We start from the raw sequence: 16,969 nt of genomic DNA, 5'->3' as shown, positions 1-16,969 counted from the left end.
TGCATAACAAATAAAGTGCATAGATAGTAGAATGTTTGGTTCAGTTCACTTATTTTATGGCTCTGGGGTATAAGCTGTTTTACAGTCCGTTTGATGCACCTGAAGTGTCTACCTGAGTTTACTGATTGAAACAGATGGTGTCTAGTATGGAATTGGTCTTCGGGAATGTTTGCTGCTCTAGTGAGGCAGGGAGAGCTGAATAAGTCCTCTAAAGAAGGTGCTGTGCAGTCGATAATAATATAATATAATTTGCCTTTATTTGTCACAAATACATTACTGCACTGTGAAATGTTGCTTTTCACTGATCTTTGATGATCTTCTGGGTGGTGTTGATGATCTTCTGGAGGGCTGTCCTGTTCGCTGCTGCTCTCTTTAACCTTCTTTTGGCATTATGCTGAATATCTTTTGAGACCAAACAACAAGTCAGAAATCAAGACTAAAAGACACTAGAAACAATCCTTAGTTGCAGACCTATTGCCAGTGCACTCAAGGATGCTCCTGCCTTGGCGAGAGTCTGCTGAAATGATTTGACACCAAAGGCTACCTCGAAAGCAGACAACTGCTCTCTCTGTTAAAGAGATTGGTGACCTTGGCTAATATATTTTTTGAAAATACACCCTGCAGTGACTTGAACTTTATAGGTATAATTCCAGTGTGTCTCCTGTGCGAGGAAGACAATAAACCCCCTCGTTCACATTCACAAAAAGTAATACAAAGCAACATATGGGGGACACATGGGTGTCTGCAACATGTTTTTTCGTACCCACACTCTTACAGACAAGCAGGGAGGCAGACACACACACTCCCCACGCTGGATTATCTTTTGTGGGGCAGATGTTGGGTTTGTGTGTCCAACCGAGAGCGCAGACCTAATTAAGACTGACGAAACACATCATTTTATTTGGCTCTCCTGACTCTTTGGCCTCGCTTTGATCCAATGATTATTACCAGCTCTTTGGCTCTGTCGAGGACTGGAGGGCGGGGAAGCATTGTGTCTCATGCTGACAGCTCCCAAACAAAATAACCCCCCTCCCCAGGTTGTTACAGCTGAAACTCCCAGCTGGGTTGTCAGCGGTGAGGTCAGTAAGAGAATCCAGCTGCCTGCTGGGGTTTGTTCCTCTGCTGTGGATTAGCACCAGCCAACCATCTGCTGATGTCCTGCAGTGTAATACTGTACATGTGCATGTTGTGTATACAGTACATGCACACATAGAGGACAGTCACTGGCTTGTACAAATCACGAACACAAATACAGATGCTCATGCTGCAATAATCAACCCGGGCAGGGGGTTCACATGGTTTTTTTGGATCATTTGTTGCTTTCTTTCTGCTGTTGATCCACTGCTGAATACCCCCTCCCTCTGCCAGGGAATGGAGCAGTAACCTCTGTAGGTGGTGAGAAGGGCGGCCAACATCACAGTATGGCTATGATGGTACAGAGTTTTTCTTATTGCAGCAAGGGGACAGGACAGCATGGTTCAGGGGTTATTTGGTGTACTTATCCCGTGATTGTCCCCTATAGGCTTGAAAAAGGGCACAGGAGGCTCTGGAAGGTTTGCAGGTTGCTGGTTCATGGAAGACTTGGCCAGCAGATGCAGCGGTTTGCAGGAGCGACAGAACAAATCCAAACTAGCTTAGTGTTGGATTCTGCAAAACTTAGCAAAATCTTGGTAGTACCTGTACTGGAGCTGCATGCAAAGTTCCCTGGTGTGGGTACAGTGTGATGTTGGTTCAGAACTGAAACTGCACAGCTAAAGAGAAGAATCTATAGCAATGCCAGCAGCTGTATAAAGCTTGGAACAGAGTCAAATGCCAACATCAGCACGCTTAACGCACAGTGACAATGCTATTAATGCTGCTAATGACAGACCATTGGGCACTGCCATTCCCAGAGCTACGCAGCTAGCATAGCTGAAAAACCATAACTGAGTTTGCGACCAGTAATGTTGCTTAATTGTTGACAGAGATGAGTTGATGCTTTGCCAAGATGAGACAAAAACAGGTGGCAAGTGCCTCATTACTACAGTATTGCAATCTCTTGATTTCAGCGGGTGACAGTCAAATTCCATCTGGTTTGTTCCACCTTCCTGTAGGAGAGTGTAACTAGTTGATAGTGCTTATGAAGAGATTCATTAGGTGGGGACTTGGAACAGTGGGCATGGATTCTCCCTCAGGAAATTTTGAGCATCAAAGACTTAATTTCCTGCATATTGGGTAATTTTTATGCACAGATTTGTGCCTTTTCTGCATCAATTTGTGTCTTTATTTCAGGCACCAGGTGCAAATTCAAAATATAATGGAATATAAGGCAGTAAGGCTCCGTGGAATTGTGCACTGTATTGCCTTCAAATGTTTATTCTCCTGGAGATCATCTTCATTTAATATTATCCCTGCTGAGTCAACACACATATAAGCTGGATTTACTCTTCTGTCTTCTTTTCTATCTGTTGTTTGGGGAAGTAACCTCTTTAAATGCACATGTGGCACCTATTCAAATCAACGTTCCACACATTCAGAACACATATTACATATCTGTGTTAATAATCATGTGCATCTCAACCATATTACTGAAGCTGCCTGAAAAGCAGCAGCGCATTTTGACAGAAAATGATTTTCACATTGATCAAATGCTGGCGGCGCCTATACTTGGAACCATAAAAATCTCCAAGAAAAAAGCTGAGCATGTTGACAAAACCAAAACATGTGGGCAGTTTCACTTGCAGTGATATATCTGCTGGATTCTGGTTAATTTAGATTTTTGCTCAAAACAACAAAATCATTCCCGTCCAAGCAAAGTCCCTCTGGTTCAATAAAATTTGAAGGTACACTGAGTTTCCCAGCCTCACTTTTCCCAATGCTGATTTATATTATTTGTTTAGTGTATAATTCAGTGGGGAAACACCCTTTTAAAACTTCAGTACGATAAAATATAGTCTTATTTATTCCCATCTGTAACTAACAATTTCTTCACTATTATGTCTAGCAGCTCATTTCTTGCCATTGTCTGCAGTGTGGAAGCTAATTACTGTTCCGCTGTATCACATACAATGAGTTATGGATTGATATTGAGTGCTTGTTCTTGGTGCATGCATGCAGTGTGAAAGTGGTTTAATGGAAAACGTCACTGTTGCCTCTTTTTAAAATCTATTTTCTTTCTCAGTACCGACAGCTGCTTGGTTCAATTTATGCTATCCTACAGCAGGGTTAAGTTTTAAATCGCATCAGACTGTTTATCTTCCATGCAGGTCTGGCAGTGGTGGAATGGCTTAAGACACTATGATTGATTTTTGTTGGATGAGGCTCCTTTAGGCTCACTCCTGAGCGCTTGTTGTCTTTGTTTATCCTTTCTAGGGGGCTGTTTGCAAGTAACTATACAGAAACCCATTACCTGGAGGATGGCAGCACGGTCACAGGCCCTCCCACCTTCACGGTATGTTTCTTTTCATTTTTTGTTTTTTATTAAAGGTGACACAATAAAATTATGGTCTTGAATTTGTGATGTTTTCGTCTGTATCACCCATGTAGTGCCTTTTATGAACGTTGGCCTTTTTTGAAACTCTTCCTCTGGATGGGTTCCGCTTCATTGTGCTAACATTAGAGTCAGTGAGAAAGAAAAGAAAAATTGATATTGCAGTTAGACCTGCTTTTAAACCACCTGGAATTGTGCGGTCTTGCACATAAGGAAGGCTGTGCAGGTGAGTGGGCCCATTTTCAGCCGGCAGATTCATATTTGATGAAATAAAAGGCGAACAGAGGCCAGAGAATAGATTCGGTTTTAGGGAACAGCTCACATGCTTTCATAATAGATAAGCTTAAAACCATCCCGAAAATGGTTTGCTAGGCAGTTCTGCAAGAATATATTGAATTAGTGAACAACTAAGTGCACTTCAGCAGTCACATTGACTGAAATATTTAACACCTATCAGTGGATTTATGAGGCTTCAGATAGTATATTTATCTAAAATACATCTGAGTCTGTCAAATGACTTGTAATTTTTCATCAACTTTTGAATCCAAATCAATGAGGATGTTCAAGGTTTACCTAGAGACATGCATGTTTTTGATTAATTCCACTGCTAATTACTTCTTAAGTTATGGTTGTACCTTGTGTTTTGCTTCAGTGCTGTGATAAATATTGTTCATATTCATTAAGTTCATTTGGGGTTTGCTTTTAAGTACTATGGCTCTTTGCAAACATCTTCCTTGGACCCAGAAATATTGCACCATAGAAATAATTATTTTGATGTTTGGGGGTTATAGTATGCAGTGTACTGTAGTAAATGATGCAGCTGAAGCACATGGAGCAGTTTCTGTGCCTTGTAGCTTCCAGCAGCTTTGCCGGATTTTGGGGATTTAATCATCTGTAGCTTGCAATTAAACAGCTAATTTTTGTTCGGATACGGGAAATGCATCATAATAAAGAGCTCATGATATCTGTGTACAGAACGCCTTGCTGACTTATAGCTGAAATCCACAAAAGATGAGATTAATGTAATTCAATAATGTCCAACCCACACAGCAAAATGAACAATATTTTCCGCTTGAGACTGCAGTGAGACCAGAGCTGGACTGTCGCTGGTGGGGCTTGGCCAGCTCATCAGAACTGCTGCCATTCCAAAAGCATAAAAACAATGAAGGAGGTGTGGCGGGTCAGTTCAGGGTGGATTCTGAGTCCACAGCTGAAGTTAGAGTGGTGGATGAGTGAATTTTCATTATCAAAAATATCCATCCATTATCTATACACCACTTAATCCTCACTAGGGTCATGGGGGGGGCTGGAGCCTATCCCAGCTGACTCGGGTGAAGGCAGGGGACACCCTAGACAGGTCACCAGTCTGTCACAGGGCTACATACAGAGACAAACAATCACTCTCACATTCACACCTACGGGCAATTTAGAATGATCAATTAACCTCAGCATATTTTTGGACTGTGGGAGGAAGCCGGAGTACCTGGAGAAAACCCACGCATGCACAGGGAGAACATGCAAACTCCATGCAGAAAGATCCCGGGAAAGCCGGGACGCGAACCAGGGATCTTCTAGCTGCAAGGCGAAAGTGCTAACCACTACACCACTGTGCAGCCCCATTATCAAAAATAAGTCATTATTAATTAAGATGTTTGTGTATAACAGTGAAAATCGTAATAGTCTCTGAAGGGACCATGTGTGAGTGTCTTTCTGTTCTTCACATATCTCAACAACTGTACATCTGATCCACCTCAAACTTCCTGGGTGCATTTGTGAGGGCCTGAGGAGGTGCACTGTCACATCTGAAGTTATTCAGATGAGAAGTGGCTGTTTTCAGGGATATTTTGGGTTCAATGAAGGACATTGTGGCCGCATGTGGGAGGAGCCTATGACTTTCCTGTTGCTAGGCAACATCATCAAAGGCAAACGTATGCAGCTGGCACTACACTAGTAATAACCAGTGATGTCCATCACTACTTCAGCGAGCCCAAGGTGATATTTCTTGTTCTGACAACAGCTCATATTCAAATGAAAAAAATATGCAAAATACAGGCAAGCAGCAAAGTTGTACCTCATTGATAAATCAATGAGAAACCTGTGGCCATCTTTCGACCTCCACCCCTCCTCTCATTCCTCTCCCATGACCACAGCCAGCTCTTCATGGGAGGATCTTTTTTCCTGGAAACAACCAGATCTTTTGAGACTGATCCGCAGTTAATTTATTTGTCCTGCCGGCAGGGAGGAGACTGATATAGCGATCTGGGCAAGGGATCTTGCGGGTTCGGTTCTGTGTCAAACACAAGGTACTGCTGGGAGTGACTTCAGCATGAGTCAGCCCTCCCTCCATTCTCTCTATCTGTTTTACACCCTCTCTCCTTTTCACTAAATTTTAAAGTCCACGTGCAATATAATAAATACGTGCCATGTGCTGTAACTAAAACCATCCACTGGGAATATGAATCACCTCCACGGACATTAAAGTGTTAACTTTGAATAATAAATGCATGGTAATGATAAACAATCTAATGTTCACACCCAGGATTGTCTCCCACAATAATCAGGGTATTAGTTATTAATCCTCTGTATTTCAGACATGAATGCATAAGCACTTTCTTTTCTCATTTCTTTCTGCAGAAACGTCTATTCATATCCTTTATATCAATGCATCACCGTCATGATCTCATCAAAGAAACATGAGGTGGTAGCATTAACTCAGTGTACTAAATCCAGCCCTGCTCCTCCCCATTACACTAAAATTTCATATTTCATATAATGCTCTGGCCTGTCTTTGCACCATTTTACTTTGCTTTAATGGATTGTTCTTTTCCAGTGCACCACCAGAAAGTGTCCAAATAGGTTAAAGCTTTCACAGGACCACTTACAGAAATCTCTTGTCCAATGTTTCTTCTCTAGTCTGTCATTAACAAGGAGAAAAGATTTATTTTTGGCCACTTTGGAGACAGCAGAACAACTTGTAAACACATCACAAGGATATTGTTATGGCAAACGTGTTGGGAAAGAAATTGCGTAATTACACACCCAATACACATGGAGCTGCTTTAGCATTCACTTGAAGTTGTGTTTCTGGCAACCCGATCAATACACACCAATCAGCCACAACATTAAAACCACTGAACCTCTGCTCCCAACATCCTGGTTCCAAACACCACAGGACACCTATACAGTTCCTGCGTGCATGGGGTGTTTTACTGAGCTTGAGGGTAACCTGTACAATATTAAGGAGGTGATTTAATTGTTGTGATTGATCAGTCTGAATCCAGTATTCATTTGTGTAGATGGCAAACTGGTAAGTGATCCACAATTGTTTAGCACTTTTATTTTAACTATGGGTTCTGATACTTTTTTTTGACTGATGATTTTCCATTCAGCCGGTAGCTGCTATGAAGGACGCTAGCCAACCATTGGAGAGGAACTTGGTGTTTAGTGTCTTACCCAATGTGGACAGGCCTGTTGTCCAACTGCCCCCTATGACTTCTCTTGCCTCCAGTAATATTTGTCACTACAAATAACCCTTTTTAGATAAGTTACTCATTCAGTCCATGGTAGATATAAAGATATTCATCAATGCAGCTTTAAATATGAAGTCATTTATAATTTGCTACTTGAAATCCAAACCAAAATTATTTAAATGAAGGGATTTTTAAGAATTCTGATTTTAAAAAATCCTATTGAACCTTGATCTAATTTGGGTGGCAAGACTGAAAGACACTATTTAGCAAGGCTGTTTTAACTTGCTCATGTCAGAAGTAAGAAAACATTAATTGGATTATTATTACAAGATTACTGTGAGAAAGTACTGTGATGCAAGATTAGGCAAGGATTCCCTTTAATTCCAGAAATCCGTTGAGACACCGAACTTGCAAAATCAGCAGCGTCTGGAGGTTAGCCACCTTGAAGGAGGCCAGACATAGAAATTTACTGCCTGCGCTCTATATTTAGAGGCACTGAAAGTGGGCTGGAAAACTCCCATTTCCTTGTTTTCCAGAACAGGGTGGCAGGAGGTCTGTCGGTCAGACCTCACCTGAGCGAGGCTCTCCAACTGTAGCAGAAGGCCTGTTTTCTCTCTAAACCAGACACTTCCTCCCCACCCTCTTGCTGCCAGGCTTCGTTCAATAAACACAGGCTTAATTCACTTTCTTTACTCCACGCTGCAACTTGACAGGTGGTCCATGAAAGCAGGTACCTGGGAATGCAGCAGAAGGCAGCAAAGCTTGTGCAGGGAAATGTGAAACTCTAACTCAGACTTTAACCATCATTAGCCTGTGGTGATGAGAGGGAGTCACTTCTGCAAACCTGGCAGAAGACCATTACCCTGTAGTTAATTTGCTTATATTTCACAGTTAACACCTGGGACTCATGTGGTCGAACAGTGCTTAAGCTTAAGCTCATGTGTTGTTTCACACTAGTCTTATTCTTCTGGTCTTGCATTTTAAATCTTGAAGTTTTTTGATTTGTACTCCCTCAGGCAAACTGCTACTACCACGGTGAGGTGGAGGGTCATGTCAACTCGGATGTCAGCCTCAGTACCTGCGCTGGGATTAAGTAAGTGTGTTTTGTCAGGAAACGCTTTCCCTGACAAGTCTTGTTTTTTTCCAAGATACTGCAAGTCTAGTCGAATGTGGCAATAAGCAAACTGCAATCAAGATACAAATCTTTTGCTAAGACAAAATTCTTTTATCATGCACACTTAACTAAATATTCAAAATATGGTATGCGTTTATGTAAGGGCCATCTTATTTTTAATGCTCCAGGATTCCTCATAGACTGTTTATACAAGGGTGCTTCAAAAAGTTCTCAGCCTCACACAGAAACAAAAGGCGTAACTATCATTTTTCAAAAAGAGCAAAGCTTTGAGCTAACATGATGTTGCTCCAGGAAAATGCACCCATCCACACAGCACAGGTAGCAGAAGCAGCCAAATGTTGCTTTAAACTGTTGCCCCATGAACCTTACTTATCCGACCCACACTGCCTGACTTCTGTTTCCCAAACCGACATCTTATTTGCAGATTGTTGATGATGTCATGCATGTAGTAGAAGCTTTTTCTTCCATGAAGGGTTAGTGAAGCTTGAACATCTTGGGACCAAGTCCATTTAAGTTAAAGGAGACTACTAATTATGAAGAAATTATGGTAGAACAAACCTTCTCCTGTCATGTTTTTGTTTTGGTGAGACTGAGGATTTTCTGAAGCATCTCGTAAAAGATGAATGCAGGCTTTTGGTCTGAAAAGTGAGTAGTCACAGTCGCTGCATCCATCATTTACATACAGTCCATGATTTTACCAAATGAACATGAAACTTGATTGTTTTGATTTATGTCTCGCATGAAGCCAACTTAGTATTACAATCATGAACCCAATTGCCCAGTTTACACAGTCACACAGTACATGAAATAGCAGCACATGCACAAAGTTTTCTCTGTGCAAGGAGAAGGATTACTACCAATATTTCTGGTTCTCACTTTTGGTTTTACCACCAAGTTTTGATGACTTAGTTGAGGTTGCTAAGCTGTTAGTTTATTTAAAAACCTCTTAGTTAGACACTTAGTTTGGTCAGAACAGTGTAAATAAATCATAAATTTTGCTAGATCAGTAACCTTAGATGACACTGTGTATATATGCCTGGAAAGCAGTAAACTTGACATCCTGTGAGAGGTTTCATTGTTGGAAACGCTCTGTTTGCAAATGTCAAACAGGAGTAATGATTGCAGCAATATCAATGGACACACATCAGGAATGTTTTCATAAACCAGCCAGAAAAATCTACACCCTCGGCAGAGTGATTTAGCTGATTGTGAAGCTCCATGGCCGACCTCTGTCCTGATAGTTATTTATTTATTTATTGAGGATTTTTTCCCCTGAAACCTGTCTGCGCAGAGATCAATCAACAGAACTTTTTTTGACAGTGGAGCTACAACATTGTAGACCTGCTCGCTGAGACAAATAGTTTGGGTTGGCAGTGCTCAGGCTTACGGGGGTGGTGGAGGTGGAGATGGTGGGGGGTTCGTATGAGTTCATGTGGATGTGAATATTGTGAAAGGTTTAAGAGATTCTCACAGTTTATCCAGACACGCTGCAGGAGGATGTCACTTTAAATCACCGAGACCTCTGTTGAAACATGAGAAAGAAGAAACAAAGACCACATCGCTGATAAAATAAAATAAACATGCGCTCTTGATGAAGAATGTCTGCCACTTGATCCTCAAGTGCTAATTCGAGTTGTAGCCTCCATTATTACACCGCATGATATCAGCTGATGAGCGCTCTCATCACTAATGATGTATCATCCTTTCTGCTCATAATGGGATGCAACACACAAATCAGGATCGCTTTCATTTAGGCAAATCAAAATGAACATTCTAGTTTCCTACTGTATATGTGGTTATTTCTGGTGCAGTTCACTTTGAGCTTCAGATAAACTCTTCAAACCTCTGAGAGCCTCTCCATCTTTCTGCAGGGGTTTTATATCTCTTGGAAGCAGATCTTATGTACTGGAACCTTGTGCTGATCACTCTGATGGGACTCACTGGATCTACACAGCTGAACACCTCAGTTTTGCCCCTGGCACCTGTGGTCATGATTTCAACATATCCTATCCCACTTCACATGCAGACAGCAGTCCATTCAGGGCCTTCAACACAAGGGTAAGGATTGTTAAATTGTCTACGATGTGCTAACAACTACAAAGGTCTACAAGATTTCTTCTTCTCTGTCTTTCTTTTTTATTTCTTGTCATATTTTGCTAAATTCAAAGTAGAAACAACAGAAAATGAGGGTTGGGAGAGATGGGGATTGACATGCTACAGAGGTCCCTGGTTCGAATTGAAACAGAGAAGTTGTGGGTCACGGTCGTCACCTTAAACTATTGAACCCCAAGCAGTTTCTGCATGTTGCTCTCTTTACATTTTTACTCACTGTGGGCTCAGAAAAAACTAAAGTTATTGTATTTGGCCTTAAACACATTAAAAACACACCATCTAACCATATAGTTTCTCTGGATGGCCTCCAGCTTGACTCTGAGGAACCTTGGAGTTATTGTTGAAGATGATATGTCCTTTAACTCATACATGAAGCATGGCCTTCTTTTATGTGTGCAAAATTGCCAAAATCAGGAACATCCTGTCTCAGAGTGAAGCTGAAAAACTAGTCCATGCATGTGTTACTTTCAAGCTGGACTATTGTAATTCCTTTTTACCAGAATGTCCCAGTAATTTTCTGAAAAACTCCAAATGTTGCGATGAAAATGCTACAGGAACCTGCAATAAATACCATATTTCTCCCATATCAGCTTCTCCTCAGTGACGTCCTGTAAAATCCAAAGTAGAATTCAAAATCCTTCTTCACAAAGGCCCTAATAACCAAGCTCCATTGTATGTTTAGGAACTTATTGTACCATCTTATCCCAGTAGACCACTTTGCTCTCAAAGTGCAGGCTTACTGGTTCCTAAAGCTCCCAGTTGGAGTTCAGGAGGCAGAGACAATCTGTGCTTTTAAGATTATGTTGAAAAATGTCCTTTTTTCTAAAGCCTATAGTTGGGGCTGGCTGTAGGGGCTCACACATGTTATAGATATGTTGTAAGAACTTCTACAAACCAGGTGGTTTTCACAGTATTCCAGCAATTCTCTGACAACTTGCTCCACTATAAACCATTTTTGAGCCATGCTGCATGTTTTATTACCTCCCAATTTCTCTTTTTGACTCCTCTCTGCTCTGTGTAAACACAACCTACAGTCCATTTGAAATGATGTTGAATTTTTGCCATATGACTGTTGGTTGCAACTGAGTCGTGCTCAGAAATTTTCATTTTTTAAATGATCTGGTGTATTTTTGGCACATTTTTGAATGAGACATATAGAACAAAGTGATTTTCATCAAGTATCACAATATTAAGTATCATTACAGCTATTTTTTGAGACAGAACCGTACATCATGTGCTCACAAACCATCAGAAAGTAGATTTTTTTTGGCTTTTTACAGTTTCTGACTCTGATAAACAGTGCAATTTTGATCATTTTCAAACCTACTGGCAAGTTTGGGGTTAAAAAGGTGAAATTCCCAGTCACAGTGGCACCCCTTGTCTTTTTTCTTACAAATTAAATAATGAATCAGGTTGAACAAAATGTATTTTAGCCTCGTAGTTTAACTGCTTTCAACTTTACGGAGTCTTCAGCAGGTCAAACTGATCAAACCTGCTTCTGTATAGACAGGCCACTGGACATAAATTGATAAACACTATATCTCCGTTAACGCTTTAGTGAGTGTAATCAATAAACCCTTAAACCATTTAGAAAATAGCCTTCATAGAATTACTGTGTCGATGATCAGGCTGGTGTTAACGATTGATAGTCAGCTCACAGCAGGTTTACTAAAAAATGCTTGTAGTATTCCTTTGCTTTTGCATAACCAGTGAGCATTAAGGAGAGATAGCATTTTTTTAGACTCAAGAGTACCTTAAGGTTCCATTGATTTCCTGCTTTTGAACCCAATTTGGTACTTTGCTTTTGTGTTTGCATGTTATTTGAGCTGGTATTTTAGACAAACTTTGCCCTAAAAAGGACGTAAAGACAGAAAATTGTGCATCAACCAGCCGAAGTGAAAAAGGATTTTACCTCTTATAGCCTATATTTAGACCCTGAGTGCACAGAATTTAAAAGAAATCTCACCTCAAACCTTTTTAAAGATCATTTGTAATGTAGATATCGGTAAGTGGCCTGGTATATATTTTAAAACGCTACTACTTGTTGAATTATTCACTTATCACATCCATTTGATCTAAGGGCGTCCATTAGTGCTCTGGAGAGCGGAGCTGATAAACGCTCATGGAAAGTACATTGACTGTTAAGTGGTAACATTTGCTTTGAATGTGAGCTCAGACTGAACCAGCCCAACCTGTCCATCCAGAATTTAACTGATTGCTTTTAGGAAATCACACCCCATCGTGCTCCCTGCACTCAACCCCATGCTACCCCCACTGAGCGTGGAGATAAATCAAGTGGCCCGTGCCCCTGGGGAGTCTCTAACCTCAGAGGGGGATAGGGCTTTAAAGATGATGAGCTCTGATAAGTGGAAAACACAGACTCCGGCGATCTCTAGAAAGCAGGAGTGGACAAACATGGCTGGTTTACCAGATCAGGATACAGACAAGGACTCGCATAGTATAATCATTATGCAGAATAAAAACAAGGGACTTTCCATTTAGTTAAAACTGACTTTTTATATTTGCAATCATATCATTAAGGAAACACTGAGATCAATGCTGGAAATAGACCAAACATATGGGTATGCTGGCTAAGACATCTCATCTTTATTGGTTTCTATGCGCTCATTCAGTAACGGGGGTTGTCTGAGGTTTTATTGTACAGCCTGATCTCTGATAGTGATTATAGTTCTGGCTTTAGTAGCATCTATTGTCTGAAGTGTTAAGAAGGCTGTAAAGATTCAGCACAAGCAAATGAGTCCTGACAACAGCACAATGCAGATGTTCCTGCCTGACAGACGCAGACAAGATCGAAACAAAAGAAGACTCATACTGAGAATTTATACTTCTTGTGAAGATTATGTGTTAACTCAGAGGTTTTTTTCAGTGCATTTTAATTTGCTTCATCTGATCACAATGTTCTCTTTCATTTGTTTAAAATACTGCATTGCTGCCCTTCCTAATACAACAAGAAATGTCAGAATTAGAATGGAGATCTACTGCTAAGTGAAGACAGATGGAATTTGTAAAGGGAGGTGGCATTCCCACAGGTGATTAAAAAACTGAAAACAAGTGAGATAGTAAAGAACACACACATATATATTTTAAATTCCAGTTTTATTTAGCGAAGGCAAGGCTCACCCAAAAATAAAAGTGAAAATATAAAGTGTGATGTGCTGCACTCGGCGACAGGCAAAGCGAGCTCACCTCAGCATGCTACACAGGGGCACTGGGGTGTGCACGCTGCTGCTTTGATAAGCTGCAATGTGCCCTGCTTGAGGGTCTAAAGATAAAGAGGTGTGTTGGCAGAGTGCCCCTGGATGATGAGGGTCAGATGGGGTAGAGAAGAGTAGAGAGATATGCTGGCAAGCTGACAGTAACTGCACATCAACAACACGAGTTCCTGCAGATATATTGTCTCAGGTCGAAGATGTCCGAGACGTTAGCACACACAACATGCGTTCTGAGAGTGTTTTGTCTTTATTATGGCTGAAACAGACCAAAACACGTGGAATTTCTGAAGTGGACGATATATTGAAAGGAAAGCTGGATGCTTGCCTGAACTAAATTGCAGACCTTGAGCGTGGAGGCTCACTTTTGACCTGTTGGAGCAGTGCAACGCATCTATAGAGGAGAATATCAAATTGCAAATGTGCACTAGATGGGGTGACCAGATAACCGAGTGTTTACGGCGCATACCACATGGGCTAAAATGCCCTTAGCTTTCAACTCTGAGCTGGCTGGACCTTTACTGCATAATATTCCTTTGCTTTGTCCGTGTTTCATGCCTATTTCTACTGTAAATAAAATCAAAAAGCCCAAAAGATATCTATATATTTAGAGCAAAAGTTCTACCCAATTCAGTTTTTTTTTCCTTTTCACCTGAGGCATTCTCTGCAAAACATGAACAAAGGAAGAAGAAGGAAATATATGTTTTGCTCAGGATGCTATTAAGCAGTAGTAGGCTTCTTTTATATAACTCTGCTAGAAATCTGGAGGAAGAACCCAATATTTTCATGCTCCAGTAGAAGTTTCAGTTTTATAGAGTCACACCTTGCGGCTCCTAACTGACTGGATTCTCTTCAGGAGCAGGGATGCTCTTCACTGACTTTACTGAACATAATGTTCACGTGTGCCTCGTCTCCAGTGGCCTCCTAGAGACTTGGTAATCACCATAGGGTACATTTAGAGCACACTTGCCCATCCTGGCTTATCTATGGAGGAGGCAGATAAGAGCAGAGAGGATCCAGGCTGCCAGGCCAGCAAGGATAAAGAGGCTCAGGTTGAAAGAGGGCCATGGTGTGAAGGCAGAACCCTTAGCCAGCAGGATAGTACAGGATCTGTGAGCTTGTGAGTGGAAAGAGCAAAGCATGTGTGTAAGTGTGCATGTGTGTGTTTGTGTGTGTGCAGGTGAAACAGACTGTAGCACAACATGCGGCGAAAGCGAGTTGCTGCCCAGCACAGCATGAAAGAAGCGTCTGCTGCATGACCAGCGGCTGTATTTGTCTTATTCTGGAGGTGTCCCAGATCAACATGGTCTTCATACTTTCTTTTACATTTTGACCAATACATTTCCTTTGTGATGCCAGAACTGTTACTGTATCAACACAATTAACCTTAACTTTCCAATAATGGCATTCCCATCAATCCCAGATGTATTTATTAACAATTGCAAAGTGTAAGCATGCTAACATGCAAAGTAAGTTAGAAAACCAAGATGAAAACAATGTATCTGTTTAATATCAGCATGTTAGCATTGCAAGTTTGACCGTCCATTTAGATAAAAACCAGCAACCTCAGAATTGCTAGCATTGCTAAAGACATTTAGTCTTTTTATTTGTATTATTTGTATTATTTAGTGCCCTGTTGAACCCTCTGAAATCCACTAAGTTTCTGCCCATTCTTTGCTCTTGTCACATTTTTTGTCTCATTACTGTCTGTGGGCTCATTTTTCACAGTAAAATAAAATCCTGTGCCTCTATGGACAACCATGATTAGAAGAAGAAAGAACTCAAAAGTTGAATTTCTTTGAGTTTTTGTTTTACAAAATATAAACAAAACTTGGAATCAAATGTACAACATTTTTCCAGGTGTCTACAGGTGTTACCAATACTGGAAAGTGTGGTTTCTTTACATACCGTAGATATTCAGTTATTTACATTTTTAAATTTGTTTCCAAACTCCCATCTGCTCTGTGCAAACACAGCCTGCAGTTCAGTCTAGTTCATCAAAGAAGCCCCTTAATTTTTGTTATATGACTTATACTTCACTGTTGTGTTGAGGAGTGCAATTAAATGTAGTGATTTTTTGTTTATACACAATATAGTTACTGCAAATTATTAAATGAGACATGTAGAATAAAGTGATTTTGATGAAAAACCAAGATTTTAAACTTAGATTTAGTCAGGTTATCCAACAGAACATTACACATGATTAATTAAATGTCCACCTGAAAATTTAAAATTTGACATTTTTTTTCAGTTTTTACAGTTTTTGGCTCTGACAAATGGTGTTATTGTTTTTGTTGTTTTTAAGATAACTTGCATTTCAAACCTCGTTGGTAGGTTTTCAGCTTAAAATGGGTAAATCAGCGTGTTTTATTTTCCATAATTCACTGCATCTGAACCTTCATCCCTTTTCAAAGAAAAGAAATTGAACGCTAATGATCTTTGAGCTCGCCAAAAGAGATGATGTACCAAAAAATGCAAACTTTAAAAGTAACCTGATTTGCTTCTGTTTTGGACATATGCACATATTCCTCTAGTATGCTGTTGGAGCCCTTGAGAAATTGTCACATAAATCAGTACTTTGCATATTGCATTCTCTTTTTTGGAAACTAAAGGGAATGTGCCAGCTGTGCTTGCAGCATTGTCCAAAAAGCAGTGATTTATTAGTTAATAAGCTCACTCCTGTAGAGTGCCATCAGATTGTGTGACCTTAGCAGCTCTTATTGGGTCAGACATGAAGGGCAGCTGATTTCTTCTCTGCTGCCTTTTGTGCTGAGCACAGTTCAGGTGAAACGCGATACTTAGTGTTCACCTGATGAATTTATGCTGCCCTTTCCAGAAAACTGCAGCAAAGTGCTTCCTCTTAATATCCTCTCTCTACTCTATTCTCTCCCTCTTCTTTTCATCTCCTGTTTTATCACTTTCCACTCTCATCTCATTTGCTGCTCTTTCTTCTGTCTCTGTCACCTTCCCTCTACTTTTTCTGCAAAATCTTTCTCTTCCTATTTCCTGTCTGCTCACTTTTCCTCCCAGCATAAACGCCACGTCCAGACTACAACCAAGTACGTGGAGCTGATCATCGTGGCTGACAACAGAGAGGTAAGCGGAGGTCACACGATCTATTCACCTTCCTCCTGAATCCCTCTGGAAAGATCCTCACGGCCACCCACTTTCACCCTGAGACATAGATAAGATGGGCTTGTTGTCACCTCTGATGTGGCCACTTATCCATCCTTTTCACTCTGTTTCTCCATCTACATCCCTCTGCATACATCATTTTGGCCACTTGACTCACAAATGAGACTCGTTCTTCATGAATAATCTCAGATCTTAAGATCTAACAAGGAGCTAAGAGGAGATACCTCACTGGCTTTACACATATAGGTCAATGTCATGCTTTAGAGCCACAGATGCTGACGAAATGACAGATATAAGACAAGGTGGTTGAGGTTATCTCTTTAGTCTAAGCTCCACTGAGGAGTTGCAGCTACAGGACACCTTATTAGGACCTCTCAGGACCTCAAGCAATGTTAATTCACCCTAAACACTGTCTTTG

The 16,969-nt window shown here is 40.7% G+C and overlaps 1 protein-coding gene across 1 annotated transcript in view; it reads left to right on the top strand.

The window, feature by feature from the left end:
* LOC111569408 (disintegrin and metalloproteinase domain-containing protein 12-like) overlaps positions 1–16,969 on the top strand; it is an 87,435-nt gene that overhangs the window by 41,290 nt on the left and 29,176 nt on the right. Inside the window, exons 4-7 of the mRNA XM_023271500.3 lie at positions 3,352–3,430; positions 7,956–8,032; positions 9,946–10,132; positions 16,447–16,512. Coding sequence (XP_023127268.2) covers positions 3,352–3,430; positions 7,956–8,032; positions 9,946–10,132; positions 16,447–16,512 — 409 coding nt within the window. The remainder of the gene's footprint in view (positions 1–3,351; positions 3,431–7,955; positions 8,033–9,945; positions 10,133–16,446; positions 16,513–16,969) is intronic.

This window comes from Amphiprion ocellaris, chromosome 18 (genome assembly GCF_022539595.1).
Source record: "Amphiprion ocellaris isolate individual 3 ecotype Okinawa chromosome 18, ASM2253959v1, whole genome shotgun sequence".
Taxonomy (NCBI): domain Eukaryota; kingdom Metazoa; phylum Chordata; class Actinopteri; family Pomacentridae; genus Amphiprion; species Amphiprion ocellaris.
Note: the sequence above shows the minus strand (reverse complement) of the source record. Positions and strands in the feature narration are given on the sequence as shown.